The sequence below is a fragment of the Dermochelys coriacea genome, chromosome 10, assembly GCF_009764565.3.
Source record: "Dermochelys coriacea isolate rDerCor1 chromosome 10, rDerCor1.pri.v4, whole genome shotgun sequence".
Lineage (NCBI taxonomy): Eukaryota > Metazoa > Chordata > Testudines > Dermochelyidae > Dermochelys > Dermochelys coriacea.
Genome location: NC_050077.1, coordinates 55,031,728 through 55,051,869, shown reverse-complemented (window position 1 = coordinate 55,051,869; position 20,142 = coordinate 55,031,728). Strand labels below are relative to the sequence as shown.

At 42.2% G+C, this 20,142-nt stretch overlaps 1 protein-coding gene across 4 annotated transcripts in view; it reads right to left on the bottom strand.

Annotated features, from left to right (window-relative positions):
* OTUD7A (OTU deubiquitinase 7A) overlaps positions 1–20,142 on the bottom strand; it is a 257,682-nt gene that overhangs the window by 70,005 nt on the left and 167,535 nt on the right. For all 4 annotated transcript variants that reach the window (XM_038420849.1, XM_038420848.2, XM_043493746.1 and 1 more), the window contains 2 exons: positions 14,488–14,670; positions 6,251–6,469 (listed from right to left, as the gene is read on the bottom strand). In XM_038420849.1, coding sequence (XP_038276777.1) covers positions 6,251–6,469; positions 14,488–14,670 — 402 coding nt within the window. The remainder of the gene's footprint in view (positions 1–6,250; positions 6,470–14,487; positions 14,671–20,142) is intronic.

The window sequence follows — 20,142 nt, the reverse complement described above, 5'->3', positions numbered from 1 at the left end:
ATGGCTATGCAGGCGGTGTCGGAGAGAAGGCTTTGGATTTTTTGATTATGGGATGGTGTTCCAAGAAGGAGGAGTGCCAGGCAGAGACGGGCTCCACCTAACAAAGAGAGGGAAGAGCATCTTTGCAAGCAGGCTGGCTAACCTAGTGAGGAGGGCTTTAAACTAGGTTCACCGGAGAAAGGAGACCAAAGCCCTGAGGTAAGTGGGGACGTGGGATACCAGGAGGAAGCACGAGGAGGAGAACATGAAAGGGGAGGGCTCCTGCCTCATACCAAGAAAGCAGGACAAACAGCAAGTTCTCAAGTGCCTATACACAAATTCAAGAAGCCTGGGAAACAAGCAGGGAGAACTGGAAGTCTGGGCACAGTCAAGGAATTATGACGTGATTGGAATAACAGAGACTTGGTGGGATAACTCACATGACTGGAGTACTGTCATGGATGGATATAAACTGTTCAGGAAGGACAGGCAGGGCAGAAAAGGTGGGAGAGTTGCACTGTATGTAAGAGAGCAGTATGACTGCTCAGAGCTCCGGTATGAAACTGTAGAAAAATCTGAGTGTCTCTGGATTAAGTTTAGAAGCGTGAGCAACAAGGGTGATGTTGTGGTGGGAGTCTGCTATAGACCACTGGATCAGGGGGATGAGGTGGACTAGGCTTTCTTCCGGCAACTAACGGAAGTTACTAGATTGCAGGCCTTGGTTCTCATGGGAGACTTCAATCACCCTGATATCTGCTGGGAGAGCAATACAGCGGTGCACAGACAATCCAGGAAGTTTTTGGAAAGTGTAGGGGACAATTTCCTGGTGCAAGTGCTGGAGGAACCAACTAGGGGCAGAGCTCTTGACCTGCTGCTCACAAACCGGGAAGAATTAGTAGGGGAAGCAAAAGCAGATGGGAACCTGGGAGGCAGTGACCATGAGATGGTTGAGTTCAGGATCCTGACACAGGGAAGAAAGGAGAGCAGCAGAATACGGACCCTGGACTTCAGAAAAGCAGACTTTGACTCCCTCAGGGAACTGATGGGCAGGATCCCCTGGGAGAACAACATGAGGGGGAAAGGAGTCCAGGAGAGCTGTATTTTAAAGAATTCTTATTGAGGTTACAGGGACAAACCATCCCGATGTGTAGAAAGAATAGTAAATATGGCAGCGACCAGCTTGGCTTAACAGTGAAGTCCTTGCTGATCTTAAACACAAAAAAGAAGCTTGCAAGAAGTGGAAGATTGGACAAATGACCAGGGAAGAGTATAAAAATATTGCTCGGGCACGCAGGAGTGAAATCAGGAAGGCCAAATCACACCTGGAGGTGCAGCTAGCAAGAGATGTTAAGAGTAACAAGAAGGGTTTCTTCAGGTATGTTAGCAACAAGAAGAAAGTCAAGGAAAGCGTGGGCCCCTTACTAAATGAGGGAGGCAACCTGGTGACAGAGGATGTGGAAAAAGCTAATGCACTCAATGCTTTTTTTGCCTCTGTCTTCATGAACAAGGTCAGCTCCCAGACTGCTGCACTGGGCAGCACAGCATGGGGAGGAGGTGACCAGCCCTCTGAAGAAAGAGGTGGTTTGGGACTATTTAGAAAACCTGGACGAGCACAAGTCCACGGGGACAGAGGCGCTGCATCCGAGAGTGCTAAAGGAGTTGGCGGTTGTGATTGTAGAGCCTTTGACCATTATCTTTGAAAACTCATGGCGATTGGAGGAGGTCCCGGACGACTGGAAAAAGGCTAATGTAGTGCCCATCTTTAAAAAAGGGAAGGAGAATCCTGGGAACTACAGGCCGGTCAGCCTCACCTCATGGAAAAATCATGGAGCAGGTCCTCAAGGAATCAATTCTGAAGCACTTAGAGGAGAGAAAAGTGATCAGGAAGAGTCAGCATGGATTCACAAGGGCAAGTCATGCCTGACTAATCTAATTGCCTTCTGTGACGAGATAACTGGCTCTGTGGATGAGGGGAAAGTAGTGGGCGTGTTGTTCCTTGACTTTAGCAAAGCTTTTGGCACGGTCTCCCACAGTACTCTTGCCAGTAAGTTAAAGTAGTAAGGGCTGGATGAATGGACTACAAGGTGGATAGAAAGCTGGCTAGATTGTCGGGCTCAGCGGGTAGTGATCAATGGCTCCATGTCTAGTTGGCAGCCGGTATCAAGTGGAGTGCCCCAAGGGTCGGTCCTCAGGCCGGTTTTGTCCAATATCTTCCTTAGTGATCTGGAGGATGGTGTGGATTGCACCCTCAGCAAATTTGCAGATGCCACTAAACTGGGAGGAGAGTGTGCCGTTGTTGCCAAGAAGGCCAATGGCATTTTGGGCTGTATAAGTAGGGATGTTGCCAGCAGATCGAGGGACGTGATCGTTCCCCTCTATTCGACATTGGTGAGGCCTCATCTGGAGTACTGTGTCCAGTTTTGGGCCCCACACTACAAGAAGGATGTGGAAAAATTGGAAAACATCCAGCGGAGGGCAACAAAAATGAATAGGGGACTGGAACACATGACTTATGAGGAGAGGCTGAGGGAACTGGGATTGTTTAGTCTGCGGAAGAGAAGAATGAGGGGGGATTTGATAGCTGCTTTCAACTACCTGAAAGGGGGTTCCAAAGAGGATGGATCTAGATTGTTCTCAGTGGTAGTGGATGACAGAATGAGGAGTAATGGTCTCAAGTTGCAGTGGGGGTGGTTTAGGTTGGGTATTAGGAAAAACTTTTTTACTAGGAGGGTGGTGAAACAGTGGAATGCGTTACCTAGGGAGGTGGTGGAATCTCCTTCCTTTGAGGTTTTTAAGGTCAGGCTTGACAAAGCCCTGGCTGGAATTATTTAGTTGGGGATTGGTCCTGCTTTGAGCAGGAGGTTGGACTAGATGACCTCCTGAGGTCCCTTCCAACCCTGATATTCTATGATTTGTTAAACATTTCCTACAACTACAGAAAAATTCATAAAACTCTAACCGTCTATCCAGAAATCACTGTTTATTCCTGTATTGTTTGCCCATTGTATTAGTTGTAGCATAGTTTTAGTCATCGGTCTAATCATAATTAATTTCTATATTAACCTAAAAAGAGGTATAAAAATGGAGCTGTGGAAAAGGATGAGCATATTCTAAGATCATTTGTTTTCTTGCAGCCAATAAATACCATGTGTGTCATGAACAACTAACTGAACCAATGTACTGAATGTAATCAGTGAAATGAAACTTTCTTTAGTATTTGCACCATAAGGAAGTTTCTAATTACAGTGATCTGATTTTATGGTTGACTAGAGCTGAGGAAATAACTCAAAGAATTATTCATAAATATTCACTTGAATAAAAATTGAATTGGAACTTTTACTTCTGCGATTGGCCCAAATCCAAAGGGGTGCAGAGATATGAGAAAATGAAAAAGAAAAATACATATTAAATACTTTTGAACCTCAGAAAAACAGTTTTAGTTTGGATTCAGTTTGATTCTTGGTCAACAATTTGAATCAATATTTATTCTACTCTAATGGTTGTCAGTCTCTATTTTCATTAAGTTTTAGTTATAACTACTCATGGGCCTGAACTGCAAAATTCAGGTCTGGATTTCAACATCCCCCATTCAAAGTTCAGTGGTGTACATATTCAGGGTTTTGCTCATTACTTGGTCATCTGTAATTGTGAAATTTAGATACACGTTTGGGTCTGGATTTTATATACCCCAGACCCCTGTATTATTTGGATTTGGGCTTCCAGCTCACTCCATCTCTAGCCAATAACTGTGTATTAAATGAAAATATAGCATTTTAAAATAAGTCATTGCAAATAGATCCATTATAAAATATGTTGCATTAGGAAAAATGTTTACTATGTTATGCAAAAAGTGCTGTATCAGCAGAAGACAGTACTGCTCAATGCAGATTCCATACTTTAAGGTTAAGGCTTTATTGCATGCAATTGCTCTTGATTTTCAGAAGTAAATTTCTTCTAGTGCGCACATGTTATAGAATCAATTAACTCCATATTTTAACAGATGGCTTACTACACATTTTTTAAAATGACATGGCACCCTGTAAAACCGCGATGTAAGCAAATCAAGCATGACAGAATTTTCAGAGCCAGAAGAGTACCCAGAAGTCGCCTACTACAGGACAGGCCCAACAAAGAAAATAAGAGAACGCCACTAGCCATCACCTTCAGCCCCCAACTAAAACCTCTCCAACGCATCATCAAGGATCTACAACCTATCCTGAAGGACGACCCATCACTCTCACAGATCTTGGGAGACAGACCAGTCCTTGCTTACAGACAGCCCCCCAATCTGAAGCAAATACTCACCAGCAACCACACACCACACAACAGAACCACTAACCCAGGAACCTATCCTTGCAACAAAGCCCGTTGCCAACTCTATCCACATATCTATTCAGGGGATACCATCATAGGGCCTAATCACATCAGCCACACTATCAGAGGCTCGTTCACCTGCGCATCTACCAATGTGATATATGCCATCATGTGCCAGCAATGCCCCTCTGCCATGTACATTGGCCAAACTGGACAGTCTCTACGTAAAAGAATGAATGGACACAAATCAGACGTCAAGAATTATAACATTCAAAAACCAGTTGGAGAACACTTCAATCTCTCTGGTCACTCGATCACAGACCTAAGAGTGGCTATCCTTCAACAAAAAAGCTTCAAAAACAGACTCCAACGAGAGACTGCTGAATTGGAATTAATTTGCAAACTGGATACAATTAACTTAGGCTTGAATAGAAACTGGGAATGGATGAGTCATTACACAAAGTAAAACTATTTCCCCATGGTATTTCTCCCTCCCACCCCACCCCTCACTGTTCCTCTGATATTCTTGTTAACTGCTGGAATTAGCCTACCTTGCTTGTCACCATGAAAGGTTTTCCTCCTTTCCCCCCCCCCCCCCCCCGCTGCTGGTGATGGCTTATCTTAAGTGATCACTCTCCTTACAGTGTGTATGATAAACCCATTGTTTCATGTTCTCTCTCTCTCTCTGTGTGTGTGTGTGTGTGTGTGTGTGTGTGTGTGTGTGTGTGTGTGTGTGTGTGTGTGTGTGTGTGTGTGTGTATATAAATCTCTCCTCTGCTTTTTCCACCAAATGCATCCGATGAAGTGAGCTGTAGCTCACGAAAGCTTATGCTCTAATAAATTTGTTAGTTAGTCTCTAAGGTGCCACGGGTACTCCTTTTCTTTTTGAGAATTTTCAGTGTAGAGGAGGAAGAAAAACTTTACACTAACTGTTTCTGATACAATGCCCTTTAAGTTCTTGGGCAAATCCTACCCAACTGGCAAAAAGCGTTGCAAAAAGTAAAGGTTTTGATGCAAGATTAATAAAAGATGAGACATAGCTACAATGAGTGACACTGATGTTCCATTTATGCCAATGCAGGAAGAGTACACTTGAGCAAGCACTTCTCTAACTGTAGCTAGTGAAGCAATTTACTTGGAAGCTCATTAGAGCCCAAGAATGATATAAGGCAGAGGGGAGACTGGACATTTGAAGCAAGAGATGTAGGGGGCTCATACAAGGAGTGTGGTCTTTGGGACTCCTTGGAGTTCGCAGCTATGCCCACTGTCTCTCAAATTATGGCAACCTCTAAATGTCATCAGCAAAGCCAGGATTGAAACCCTGGCTGTCTCTCAACAGTATGTTGCTATCTAACTTCCACCTCAGAGTCTCTCATTCATTAAATATTTATACTGGAATGTTCTTAAACGTTTTTTGCTAGTTTTAAATTCAATTTCACATGCAACTTTTAAATGTAGATTTAATATGGGGCCTAACTAATATTTAGGATTATACTATATACTATAGTCATAAATAGCTCTCTATTTTATGCTTCATTTAATCTTTATAGCTCAAAGCACTTTACAAAGCGAATAAACATCATTATCCCCATTTTATAGATGGGGAAACTGCGCCACAAGGGTAGTGCTATAAATGATCCCAAACTCTACTGACTGATGGCATTCAATGGGTTTCAGCATTCTCTCCCCTTACCCTCCCCCTGATCATTCTCCTTCCCCTCCTCTTCTCTATCTCAGTGTCCCTGTTTTATTAAACCAATCTGTCACTAATTATTGCAGAGACTTAAAGATGGAGCTCGGAACTGCACGTGATATTCCAAAGAACACAGTATTTGTTTTTGCTTGCTTACATTTATTTCTGGTGCAGGATGTGCCAGCTGCAGTAATGAAGTGTGATCGAAGAATGTTAAACCAAGTGTCAGATCACACAACTGCTGCTACCAGAGCATTCACTCACCTGCTTGTTCCAAAGCAACCATTGTTGCCTGTTCGATTAAGTCACGTTCAATGAAGCTTCTGAAATCTTCACTGTACACGCTAAGATCTGGTAGCTGGAATGTGTATATAGGCATCTCCAAAGGAAACTGCTCATTGCTGCATTCATTTGCTACATGTGATCGAGCAAGGGAGACTATGGCTGAGCTGGCATGAGAAATACCTCTGGAGAGTCGTTTTTCTGTGGAGGAACCCAAGACAGATTGAGGGAAGTAAGAACATTACAACAAGAGTCATGATTTTATGACAAAACTTTCTTCATCCTAACAATATGCAAGTGGAAGGTGGTGGTACAATTGACATATGAGACCAGGAAGAATGCCTCCCTGTCTTTCCTATGATGGTATTTTATCACAAATGAACTCATTCCAAATGCACCTCCATTTCCATCATTTGAGGATTTAAACAATAATAATAAAAAGTATTACCATTTTGCTGGGCACTGTCAAACATAAAAGAACACATGGTTCCTGCCCTGAAGTTGTGCACATCACAGATGATTATAGCTCTGACTGGACAGATTAACTTTCAAATTAATGACTGGTAAAAGAAGTGTTTCTGTAGAATTGGGTTTTGGAGAACTGTGTTCAAGGATTTATTTGAAGAAATATATACTAGTAGATTGTGATAGACCATAACTATTATATATTTCAAACCCTTAAGTTTGGTTAACTTGTTACGGATCAAATGAAATTCAGCACACAACCATCATCTCACATCACTCCAAACATCAAACATACCACATTCTGCTTTAATCTCAAAAATTGACTCAGAAGTAATCTCCTCATCATTATTCTGCTATAAAGACAAGTTTGCTTTATATGCCCTGATCCTAGGAATAACAGGCAGTTCACAAAGAATGAAGAATATTGCAAGCCTATATTAAGGAAGAACTTTTTTTTATAAAAAACAAAGCCACAAAAAACAAACAAAAAAACCCCAGTGGGATCCTTTGTCCTATTTTGCTATAAATCCTTATTGAAATTCAATGAAACATCTACTCAATATACAGAAGAGAGGTCAGCAAGGCAAACAAACCATAGGTATCTACAGAAGAGTGAGCTAGAAAGCACTGCTGACAATATTATAATGCCAGTATTATAGTTCGATGACACACCCTCACCAGGAACACTTTGTTCAGTTCCAGTAACGTTATATCCAAAAAGACAGAAATAGAACAAGTCCAAAAACAAGGTGGGAGGAAAAAAAAAAGATTAGAGGCATGGAAAACCTTCTGTATGAAAAGATATTGAAAAGATGGAGACTGTTTAGAGAGGAAATGAGCAAGAAGGATCTGAGAGAGTTTTAGAAAATGATGAATGGATAAGAGAAGGTCAGTATCATGCTCTAATTTACCTCTCCCAATACATGCACAAGGAGTTTTTCGATAAAACTGATAAAAGGCTATTTTAAAAAACAGAACAGAGGCCATCCGTGGAACTAATAGCCATAAAACATCATGGAGACCCAGAGCTTGGTAGCGTTAAAACAAACAACTAGACATGGATATATGGATAAAGAGCATATTCACAGTTGCACAAGATAAAATAATTTTAAAAGTTTAAGTTGTCGTACTTTAGCAAAAGTCAATGCTAACTGTTTGGCTTTAAGAAGAAACTCCCTAAAGGCAGGTCCATTGTCGGGCCATGGCAGAAGAAACACAGCAGGCAATGGATGTGGTTTATTTAGATGCAACTTTATTCACTTCAAATATATGGATCTACCTGGCAATAAATTGTACAGTGCAGGTCATCATTATTTCCTTAATCCTTTCCACTTAATCCTCAACCTGGTCTCAGCCATCTCATAAGAGAGTTAAGGGACCTAGAACAGGAGGGGGTGTTGGCTCCCTGCTAAAACAGATGTAGGACGCCCAACACCCCACCCCCCGTTTTCTCAGCTCCCTTAAGGGATGCTTTATTTTACCAATCCATTTTCCAATCCATTTTACCCAATAACCATATCCCTTCCATAATGAGTATCTGCCCTGAACATCTGCCACAAGGAGGTGCCAGCAATTCTGTTTGGCTGTGAACTCCCCCCAACCCCTTACCCTGCAACCAGGCTCCACACATTCACTGATTCCTTCCTTAATATCAGACAAAAATATACCCATTTCCCAGTCGGATAGGTGTGCCCCATCCTCTGAATAACTTGCTTGGCAAGAAAGATACGTCTGGATGTGAAATTACCAAACCCCCTTGGGTATTTATGAATTTAGCCATCTTCTTATTTGTATACCTCTTGCTTTTAACACTATCCCTGGAGGCTTCACTGCTCCCCGCCACACCCTGCGCTGTAACATGTCAGACCAAATAGTTGCCACACTCACCCCCAGAAAAATCTTGGATCATCCCCAAATCCCTCTTATCAAGACAACCCTCTTACAACTTCCCAAATTATTTTCACCAACGTGAATAATCATCACATCCAGGGCCTGCTCCCAGCCTGCCAAAGGGTATACAAGGGGCATCAGCAAGTCCCAGAGCATGCCCCTCCTTGACTAATTCCCTTGCTCCTTGTAGAGTGCCCCTCCATCCATGCCAACCTCAGCGATGCCTCACTAATGAGGCCCAAAAGTGAACCTGTGGGCCAAATGCACAATATTATGCCCACCCAGCCAGTTACCAACTCCTGGGCTTTTTCATGTGATCCTGAAGGAAGGAATAAACATGAAAAATTTAGCACATAAACCACTGAATTATCTTCAACAGGGGGCTTCCACCTTGTATCCATTGGAATGCTACCATCAATAGGCTCAATGTGTTAGGCTCCCATTCCAAGTTCTGATGGGGGTGTAGCCAGAGCAACCCTGAACGAATTCACCAGAGGAGCTTCAACAGTATGCATTTTTTGACATTGCCATGAACTGAAATTTCATTCTGCAAGATAATTCCCTTGTCCATGAAGAAAGAGGAGCACCTACACAAGTCTGACTGGTATATGATGGCAAATCCCAGCCTCTCCCATGGTCTTGCAGTATTATAACTCTCCATGACATAACTTAATTCATTTGTTGGCACTCAGTCAGGAAGTCAGCTCCCTCCTGCAGATCCCCCAAATGCCAAAGCCCTATCTAAATCCTTCCTTGCTGAACCCTGTATTATCCCTGATAGTGACGTAGCTCTACCCCAAATCACCCCCACACTTCCAGTACAACCCTGGATGTTCAAGGTGCTAGTAGTATTGCATTAAACAAAAAATTGTCAATACCAGAATCATAAAAACAAAAAGGAGTACTTGTGGCACCTTAGAGACTAACATTTATTTGAGCATAAGCTTTCGTGAACTACAGCTCACTTCATCGGATGCATTTGGTGGAAAATACAGTGGGGAGATTTATATATATATATATATATATATAAATAAACACACACACACACACAGAGAACATGAAACAATGGGTTTTATCATATACACTGTAAGGAGAGTGATCACTTAAGATGAGCCATCACCAGCAGCAGAGGGGAAAAGGAGGAAAACCTTTCATGGTGACAAGCAAGGTAGGAGATTTCCAGCAGTTAACAAGAACATCTGAGGGACAGTGGGGGGGAGAAATAACATGGGGAAATAGTTTTGCTTTGTGTAATGACTCTTCCATTCCCAGTCTCTATTCAAGCCTAAGTTAATTGTATCCAGTTTGCAAATTAACTTACTACAGGACAGGCCCAACAAAGAAAATAACAGAACACCACTAGCCATCACCTTCAGCCCCCAACTAAAACCTCTCCAACGCATCATCAAGAATCTACAACCTATCCTGAAGGACGACCCATCACTCTCACAGATCTTGGGAGACAGGCCAGTCCTTGCTTACAGGCAGCCCCCCAGTCTGAAGCAAATACTCACCAGCAACCACACACCACACAACAGAACCACTAACCCAGGAACCTATCCTTGCAACAAAGCCCGTTGCCAACTCTGTCCACATATCTATTCAGGGGACAACATCATAGGGCCTAATCACATCAGCCACACTATCAGAGGCTCGTTCATCTGCGCATCTACCAATGTGATAGATGCCATCATGTGCCAGCAATGCCCCTCTGCCATGTACATTGGTCAAACTGGACAGTCTCTACGTAAAAGAATAAATGGACACAAATCAGACGTCAAGAATTATAACATTCAAAAACCAGTTGGAGAACACTTCAATCTCTCCAGTCACTCGATTACAAACCTGAGGGTGGCTATCCTTCAACAAAATAACTTCAAAAACAGACTCCAACGAGAGACTGCTGAATTGGAATTAATTTTCAAACTGGATACAATTAACTTAGGCTTGAATAGAGACTGTGAATGGATAAGTCATTACACAAAGTAAAACTATTTCCCCATGTTATTTCTCCCCCCACCCCACCTCCCACTGTCCCTCAGATGTTCTTGTTAACTGCTGGAAATGGCCTACCTTGCTTGTCATCATGAAAGGTTTTCCTCCTTCTCCCCCCCCCCCACGCTGCTGGTGATGGCTCATCTTAAGTGATCACTCTCCTTACAGTGTGTATGATAAAACCCATCGTTTCATGTTCTCTGTGTGTGTATATAAATCTCCCCACTGTATTTTCCACCAAATGCATCCGATGAAGTGAGCTGTAGCTCACGAAAGCTTATGCTCTAATAAATGTGTTAGTCTAAGGTGCCACAAGTACTCCTTTTGTTTTTGCGAATACAGACTAACACTGCTGCTACTCTGAAACCTACCAGAATCATGCTTCTCAGAGGTCTCGCTGCACCCGAATGGATTCCTCACTGGTTCCCTGTACCAAGTCTCAAGTTCTGCCCACTTCACACTCAGTGACTGAAGAACTGCCCATTACCAGCCCCTGCCTGAATTGCCTCCTTCACCCCGACTTCATTCTTGTAGGTAATCATTGCCATGAGGTATGGAAAAAGGTCCCGCAGGGCTGTACTCCACTCAGCTTTCAGGTCTGACTCTGGCACCCAATCCTCTCCTCTAGGAAACCCTAACCTGCTGTCTCAGGGATTGTCCAACACTCAGTAAAACCTCCATCTTTTAATTTCCCCTCAGTTAATTGACTCTAAGGAGGCTGACAACAGCCAAGTATAAGACACCCAACCCCAAGGCACAACCTGGCGTGTGAAATTGTGGATGGTATAACTTTTCATTCACGCAAAGTAATCGTGGATGCCTCAGAAAAGATTGCAAGCTTGTTAGCGGGGGCAGGTTACACACTGCAATGAAACCCCATTCTCCATTAACTTCCACTGGAGTGAATGTTTGCCTGTGAATTGCAGCCCAGAGTAAGTGGTGAGAGTTTCTAGCTGGGGACACGCTGCTACTTTACATCTATCAGATTCTATGATTGCAGAGTGGACATTTAAAGTCAGCTGATCGTAGTGTCCTGCATTTCCTATGGCATTCCTGCTGGAAGGCAGCAGGGATAGTAAACTGCCTTGAGGGCACAGCCCTGTGATCCTGCCAGTGTATTAATGAAACAGATACCTGGTGTGACATACCAGGGTATAATCCAGACTAATGAGCAGCTGTGTCATCCCTGCCCTGCAACCTTGGGAGCCTTACAATGCCTTGCTGAAGTAGCTCCCACCTGGGCTGCTCAACAACCTGTCAGCCATACCCCAAGTGTTTGTGTGTAACTGCAGCCTGCCAGCTACACTTGGGTTACACTCTGGCTCTCACCAGCCTTGGTTATATTGCAAGGTGACCCCAACACTCACCCAGTCTCAGTAGAGGACATACATTTCTCCCCCCACAGAAATGTATGTCCTGTACTGCCCAGCTCTCTCCTGGACAGTACAAGTTATATTAGGTCTTTTATTTCTTTAAAATGAGTAATATGCACACAACTTGCCACCCCAGAATGGAGTTTCCCCAGACACCTCAATTTAAAAACACACTGGATTAGATAAAACAAAGAGATAGATTTTAAGCAAGTACAAGTAACGAGGCATCAAAGTAAAATGGTTACAAAAATAAAGATAAAATGCTGCTGATGCCTAACTTAAAGCCATGTTAAATTCAAAGCAAAATTCTCTCATCGCATACTTGCAGCAGTCTTACTGACCAAACTTCTTAAGTCAGGATCCCTCCCCCAATCCAATGGCCGCTTCCTTTGTCCCTTCTGGTGCAGTGAATCAATGGGCAGAGAGAGAGAGGCTCTCTTGGGATGTCTGTCCATTTTTATAGTCCTCTCCCCCCTTTGAGAAGCACAAGAGGACACCCACTCACTAATCTGTGATATTGGGGGCACAGCCAGCCCTGCTTCACCCGCAAGGAGCCACTAGCCCTTCCTCTTCTGGCTCAGGCTGTTGCTGCTCTATGCTTACTCCACTCCCCCAATGCTTCCCAGGCTGCCCACTATGCATGCTCCCGCATATAGAATTGGGGTGTGTGGAATGGGGAGAGAGTTTAGAGCTCAGCTAGGTCCTCAGCCCCCAGGCCCTTAAGGGGTCCACTCACCCAATGAAAAGTTTCTATGGGTGTGGTGGTGGAGGGAGGGAAGTAGTCACACTTATTTGAGTCTTGTCTCTGCTGCTGTTGCCCTTTCTTTCTGTGTTATGATCCTGGTAAAAAACTTACTTGAGCCCCGGCACCTAATTGTTTGAGCTCTGACACCTTTTTCATTACAAATTAAGCACTAGAGAGGGGCATGGGATGGTGGCCTCTGTGGCTGATTGGTTGGATAGAAGGTATAGTATTAGCCTATTGGCTCTCAGGTACCCAAGAGAGAGCTTGTTAGCACTTTGCCCTGCTCAAAGGCTTATTCTGCACTGAGAAGAAAAGCTCCCCCTCTTTGGGATTAGAAAAGGACTGTGGTTTTTGGTCCTTCCTGTTGGCTCATGCTAGTTACCTTGTTGGGGCTGAGAAGGAATTTTTCCCTCACTGCCAGAATGGACTGGACAAGGTGGGATTTTTCAGTGTTCTGTAGGTAGCCCAAGGACCCAGTGGGTAGGTTAGCTTGCAAAATTCAGCTTGTTGCAACTTGGCAGGCACCCAGTGCGGGTACTTGTTCAATAAAGGGTCTAGTTCACTGATGAACCAGAATTGGAAGCAGATTAGAAAAAGATATTTCCTAGAGATGGTGGGTAATGGGGTTGGGGCTTCTAACACCTGGTACGGTGAAGAGACAACCATGTCTTGTCTTCCCTCTTAACCCTCATATGAAGGGAGGGCAATAGGGTCTCAGCAATAGTGCTGCAACCAACATCCCAAAAGAAGGGTGGGGCTGACAGCAGCCCTCCACCAGGTGGAATGGATTGCAAAAGGAGGAGAGTCTGTGCTGGACAGCTCACAGTTACTTAATAAAGTCATGGCTTTTTAAAACCACATTCTTGTTGTCTTGTCTTTTTTCCTGTTGTGTCAGGGACAAAATGTTGAGAAACAAAAAAGATTTTCCCTTCCAACACTCCTCACATACATGAATGCATCACCACTGTAGCACTCCTAGGGGCAGATCCTCAGCTAACAGGACTCAGGTCTAGATGGGTTTCATGACAACAAATTTCTGCTGGGTCACTAGTTACATTTAAAAAAAAAAAAAGTGAGAAGCTGGCATACCATAGATTAACCTTGAATGTAGGCTTCAACTGTTTGCTGAATTAAATTAGAAGAAACCTGTTACAATAGTCAGAGAGAGTGAGCGATTTGAATTTGAAAAATAAATCCTAATGCTTATAATCATGTAATGGAAACCAACTGCTATAACTAAAAATTGTTCCTTGTCTTTCTTTTTTCTCTCTTTTGTTTGAAATACTAATTCAATATAATCTTTTTATGGGGGTGGAATCAAGAGAATAAGACATTTTATGACAAAAAAGTTACTTCAAGAGAGGTCATCTCCAGGACCACCTTTATCATTTAATAATGATAAAGTTAATGACCTAAAGGATGGAACTTTCTCTGGACTCGTACATCATGGGAAATTAGAAACGGGAACAGTCTACAACTTCATCTAGCCCACTCCTCTCATAGTTAACGTAGCACTGTCTCTAAAGAAACCTAAATTTAAATACTTCAATTACACCTTTTAACATAGGCAAAGATAAACTGGACTGAAAAACATGGAATACAGGGCCCAACCCATCAGCATCTCCATAAAGTTAATAACAATGACATAATTTATCTGGTGGCAGATAATTTAGTTCCTACTGCCTGCATAATAAACTTTGATTATCCATAAAGCTATTTGTCCACAAAGGCGGTCAAGTTGCTGCATTTACCTTGAGCAATGTCATCCTGTCTCTGCAGACTTGGTCGTTCAGTCTTGTTCACCTGTTGGGGTGGCTCTCTTTCCTGCTGCTTGTAGTACTTCCCTTCATTAAACACTTGTGGCAGGTTGGCTGTGTGTACCTGTCGGAGCTGCTCATAGTCACTCAGAGCAGCGGTCAAATCCCAGTTTTTGCCTGCCAAAAGGTGGAAGGTAATATTCTGTTAGCAGTTTATAGCTATGTCTGATATGACTAACAAAACTGCCATTCATTTTAGGGACATAGCTCATATAGTTGAAAATGAATACAACTCTGAACAAAACATTAAAAGAAAAATATCTATTCGTTCTCTAAAAATCAATAATAATTGGGGAACCAACAAACCATGTGCACTTCAGAAGCTACACAGATAGATATAATCACTTCTCCAGCTGCTGAATATTGCACTCTTTTTGCTTATTTTATCTATCTAGTTAAGGTCTGATCCCACAAATAACAGCCTTCTTACTGCAATTATTTGTTTCTAGGATAAGGCCTTTAGACCATAGTCCTTAGGGAGCAACTTGTCCACAAAGTGCCTACCATCATTTAGGATTACTCAACCTCTCTCTCATTTGGTATATAAACCCATCCATTGTATCACATATGGCTCATTGTCCATTTATTCAATATACTTTACGGTCAAAGAAGTCACATTTAAAGGAGGCTTTTGTATATATTTTGCTATGTAAACTAGTACAATTTCTGCTGAAGGGAGTGAAAGATCACACACCGAGTATGATTTAATTAAGAGCTAACAGTATTTATTTAAAAACATGTTAAATTTTTGTTAACTTTAATTTCATGGATCAACTCCAATAAAAACTTCTTACCCATCCCCAACTGAGTTATCATTATGAACTTTAAACTGTTGTGTCTTAATTTGATATTGTTAACTTGAACTGCTCAGACATTCAAATGAGTCCTTAATCGTAGAAAAGGACCCATCTGCCTTTTATCATTCCATTCTTTGATGTATGACTAATAAAAGAATTGCAACAATAAATGTTAATTATAACATCACACTGTCTTAATTGTTCAGATCTACATCAGACTTTTGTTCTCTATATTACTTTGAGGAAAGCCATTTTAAAAACACACTCACTGCCCATACTATCACAAGGATTTAAAAAAAAAAAAAAGCCAGCATTTTAATTATCAAACATGCAACAAAAGCTACTTCAGCAAAACCAGTTACTTAAACAGAAATTCTGTCTCTTCCTTTTTAAGCAACAGAGCAGAGCATACAACAAACAAACTCGATCAGTCCAGAGCATAGGGTTTTGTTAATTCCAATAAGAACTACCGTGTAAAATTAGCAGCATACATTATATGTGCCTTAAGATTGACTAGTTATGCAGTGCGCCTTTCACATGCCATAAGCAAAGCAAACATGCTTATATTAAGCCCTAACAATCAGGCAGTATTTTTTTCTAAGACTGTCCCAATGGGGCCAAAGTGGTGTTTTTGCCACACAGATAAAAGTTTAGCACTCAATTGTATTTCTTGAAATGTAAAGCACACTCAGTGTTGCTAACCCTCGCCATTGGAAAATATTGAGTCAGACACCCAAAAATCATGAGGATTCTTTTTTAAATAAATGTGGCTTCTCTTTATGTCCCTGGAAGTTTCTGAGCCTTGAAGGTGCTCTCAGGTCACACATCTTGTTAACAGTGGGGACCCCAGCAGCCCAGCTGAAAAAAAAAAAAAAAATAAAAAAAAATCCTGACATTCGAGATTTCTCACGAGATCATGAGTCAGGATTACTTTTACTTAGAAATCATGTCTCTCCTGATTAATCTGAGAGAGTTGGCAGGGCTGCACATTACAAACAGCATTCTAGCCCTGCATTCCTAACATATCCCAAACTCCTGATGAAGTTAGCAGGAGTGTGGAAGGAATGCAGGAGCCAACCTATTTTCCTAATAATCTCTTCTCAAGGCCTCTGAAGGTCTGCTTTTACACTATGATAGAATCCAATCACCTTCTTTGGGAGTTTTGCCACAATAAAAGCAGAGCGTGGTCTTTGGGACTTGCTCTAAGTGCACTGCATTGTAATTCTGAATTGTGTAGAGTTGCGCTCTATCAAATGATATGACAGATGAACTTGCTACTGCAGACCTGGAATTACAAAAAAAAACAAAACAAAGAAAAACCACTTACAAAGAAATAACTGGTTTCAGAGTACCGGCCGTGTTAGTCTGAATTCGCAAAAAGAAAAGGAGTACTTGGGGCACAAAATGCATCTGATGAAGTGAGCTGTAGCTCACGAAAGCTTATGCTCAAATAAATTTGTTAGTCTCTAAGGTGCCACAAGTACTCCTTTTCTTTTTTTAAAGTAGTAACTCGTTTCTTTCTTTTCAAATCTCCTCAGTACACCTGGACATCTGTAGCTGCTTCCCACATGAGACAGCCAGTCAGCAGCAAAACATGACATCTTAAAACAGCTCTGACACAGGCAAAGATCATTAGTTTATTTTTTTTTCTATTTCCTGCAGTTCCTAGGCATCTGAATGCAGGCAAATCCTCAACCAAGAGTGTATGCCAAGAGGCCCTCCAGATCAATGAAGTGGCGATTCAGGATCTTAGCAAGCCTGAAAGGCTGGCATAGGCTTTTTCCAATTACTCCTTCAGCATGTAAATCCTTCCCACAAATCCACCCCATGGCAGCTGTGTAACTGCACTCCCTCTGTGCGGGAACTGCAATTATGTTCCGTAAGCCACCCTATAGCAGTGATTGAATCGAGAAAAAAGTACTGACCATAATCAACACAATAATCTCTCTCACTGCCTGGGTCTAAAAGAGACTTTCTTGTTTTCAATTGCCTTTTTCCTGCCAGGAAAATACAATAGATGTTCTACTTTCCCTGTCACCCATGAACAAAAGCCAGAAGTGACAAAAAGGAAGAAGTAGGAGAGCATGAGAGAGGATGTGGGAGAAAATGAGCCAGAGATGTAGATGAGAGTGAGGTTATGTACAGTTTTGAAGGTCAGAAGTGGGAATTTGAATGTAATGCGGTAACGGGTAGGTAAATAGCAAAAAGATCCAGTGAGAAGGGTGATCTGACTGGAACAGCAGTAAAGGACTGTAGCGGTAGTGGACAGACAGAGGCCAAAGATGTTACAATATCAAGACGAGAAAAGATTTTTTGCAGTGGAGATAATAAGGAAAGAGGATCAATTTTGATCATGTTAAAGAGGAACGTGCTGTAGGATTAATCAAGAAACCAAGCGGGACTGATGGAGAGACAAGAGTTGGAGGACTTGTCTGTAATGCAAAGTTTTATCCTCCTCATTCTGTTTGAGACTTAATCCTTATAATTTGAGAGCTAATGGCTTTTTTCCCCCTCTCGCTTCAGCAACGTCTAATTGCTATTAGTTGACATGATACTGATCTTGATATCTGGTCTACACTGACTGCTAAGACATGACAAAATGTTATGTTTGAAAAAGACGGGAGACTAACCTGCATGCAAGTGTGATCTTGGGAGATATACGAGGCTGTTAGCTGTTAATGGATGTAGACAAGGGAGAAGGTGAAGAGAGAAGAATTCCATTTTGTGGCGAAACAGGGTGTAATGGTGGGGAACATCTAGGAGATGCCTGAGACAGAAGAGGAGATGTGAGAGTGAAGAGAGGAATGGAGCTTGAGGGTCAGGTATTAGATTTGGAAGTCATCCATATGCAGATGGTAACAGAAGCCAGAGGAGCAGATGAGACCAGGAGATTAAGGATGAAACACTGAGGGATACTAATGGAGATGGGAGACTGAGATGTGATTTAAGGTGGTGCTGAAGGAGAAGTAAAGAGGAGAAACGAGAGTGATCAGTAGTGTCAAAGGCAATAGATATTCTTGAAATCTAAGTTCCCTTTTGATTTAGCTATGAGAGAGTTCATTAGTCACCTTCTTGAGGGAGAAAGATTAGTGGGGATCAAAGAGTATGTTTAATGATTTTCCACACACAAGTAAAGGGCGAGTTGTTGGAGAGGTAGGAGCATTAACAGTATTTTCTCCATTAGAAACCATATAATTTAGGGTATACAGTGTACTACTGTAGTTCAGATTTTGATGAATAAATCCATACCGATTGTTGTGGACTTCCAAGCACTTGATAAAACCTGAAAGACTGCTTTGTCATCTCAGATAAAAATTGCTGTTATAATTGAGAGTATAAAAACAAACTATTTCAAATCAGTCTTTCTGGATAGTTTCCAGATGCTGCTTATGTTACTTGTTTACACCACCTATTAATCTGGTTTTTGAAATGGACTGACATCATGGAAGTCCTTTATTTAGGCTGCTCTTACGAAAAGCATTCCGACACTGAATGATGCATAGTCTTTAATAGCTGGCTTTTATGGAAGCAGTGGAGGACACTGTGCAAAGAATACAATTATGTGGGACAAAACACTGGCACTTCAGCGTGAAAGCTGGTGTGTTATTTAACAGTAACTCCGCAAAGTTCTATCACAGTTCTATTAATAGCAGTTCATCAGATACAGCAGCACGTAAGTGTATCTTGAACATGAAGGATGTAGGGGTGTCAGCTTAAGCAACACTCCATGAAAAAATATGCACTGAGCTTGTGACAGTTGCAGATGAGCTGTAATCATTAACACCAATTTGCAAATAATCTAATTTTGGATTTCTGTGACATAGCTGAATGTGTCAGAATGTGTCTCAAATGGCCAAAATGTTTTTCTAAAGCCTATAGGGGAGAAAAAGCACTTCTGGGTATCCTTGTTTCAGCAAATGAAACATAGAATTTGTAAGATCAGTGATGTGTTCCCACAATGTTAACAGAGGGCTCCCTCAAAACACGTTCTGTGCCAGCCAGCAACATAAGACATTCTCTGGATAGAATACTCTTCCCCATCAAAAATATCAATCAGTTCCATGCTGCACCTCACCCCTGCTTCACAATCCTATTAACACTTCTGCTATAGCACCCCTTGATGAGGAAACTGAGGCACAGACATGCACTCACTATTTTATATAATTGGTACTCTCCTGATCCAGCACAAAAAAGTACATGTGGGTTGACAGCTGCAGAACTGCTTTGTGCCCCTGAGAGAGGTAAGCTAACCAGAAGCTTCACACTGTTAGGGGTGGAGTTCTGGAAGAGGGGGATGTTTAAGTACCAGGGAGTCTGAAGGGTCAGTGCTGCACTGAGGGGGGCTAAGCAACTGGACAGTGGGTTCCAATACTCATAGGGGTTGCCAGATAGGAGGTCTGTGCCTTGAGGGTGTGCTTAGGACTCCTGAGATTGGGGCAAGGTCTGGACTCTGTTCAGGCTCGAGAACCTTGAAACACCCTAGGGACCCAGAACAGAGGCTTGGATTTCCCTCATAGTAGTCCTAATGGGTGGCTAAGAATGGGCACTCGCTAGGATCTCTGACAGAGCTCACATTAAAAATCAGAGGATTGTTTCAGCAAGGTCACTCTGTCCCTCCTATTGTATCTTCAGTTCCCTGAATCACAGCTTCTCTAAACAAATGCCAAGCAGACATGTTGCCCAAACACTAAAAAAGTCTTATCATACTTTACTGAACTCAGGCCTATTACTATTGTATGCTTTAGATTTGAAAGAAACAGTTTAAATCCATCTCTACAATCAAATGTAGTGA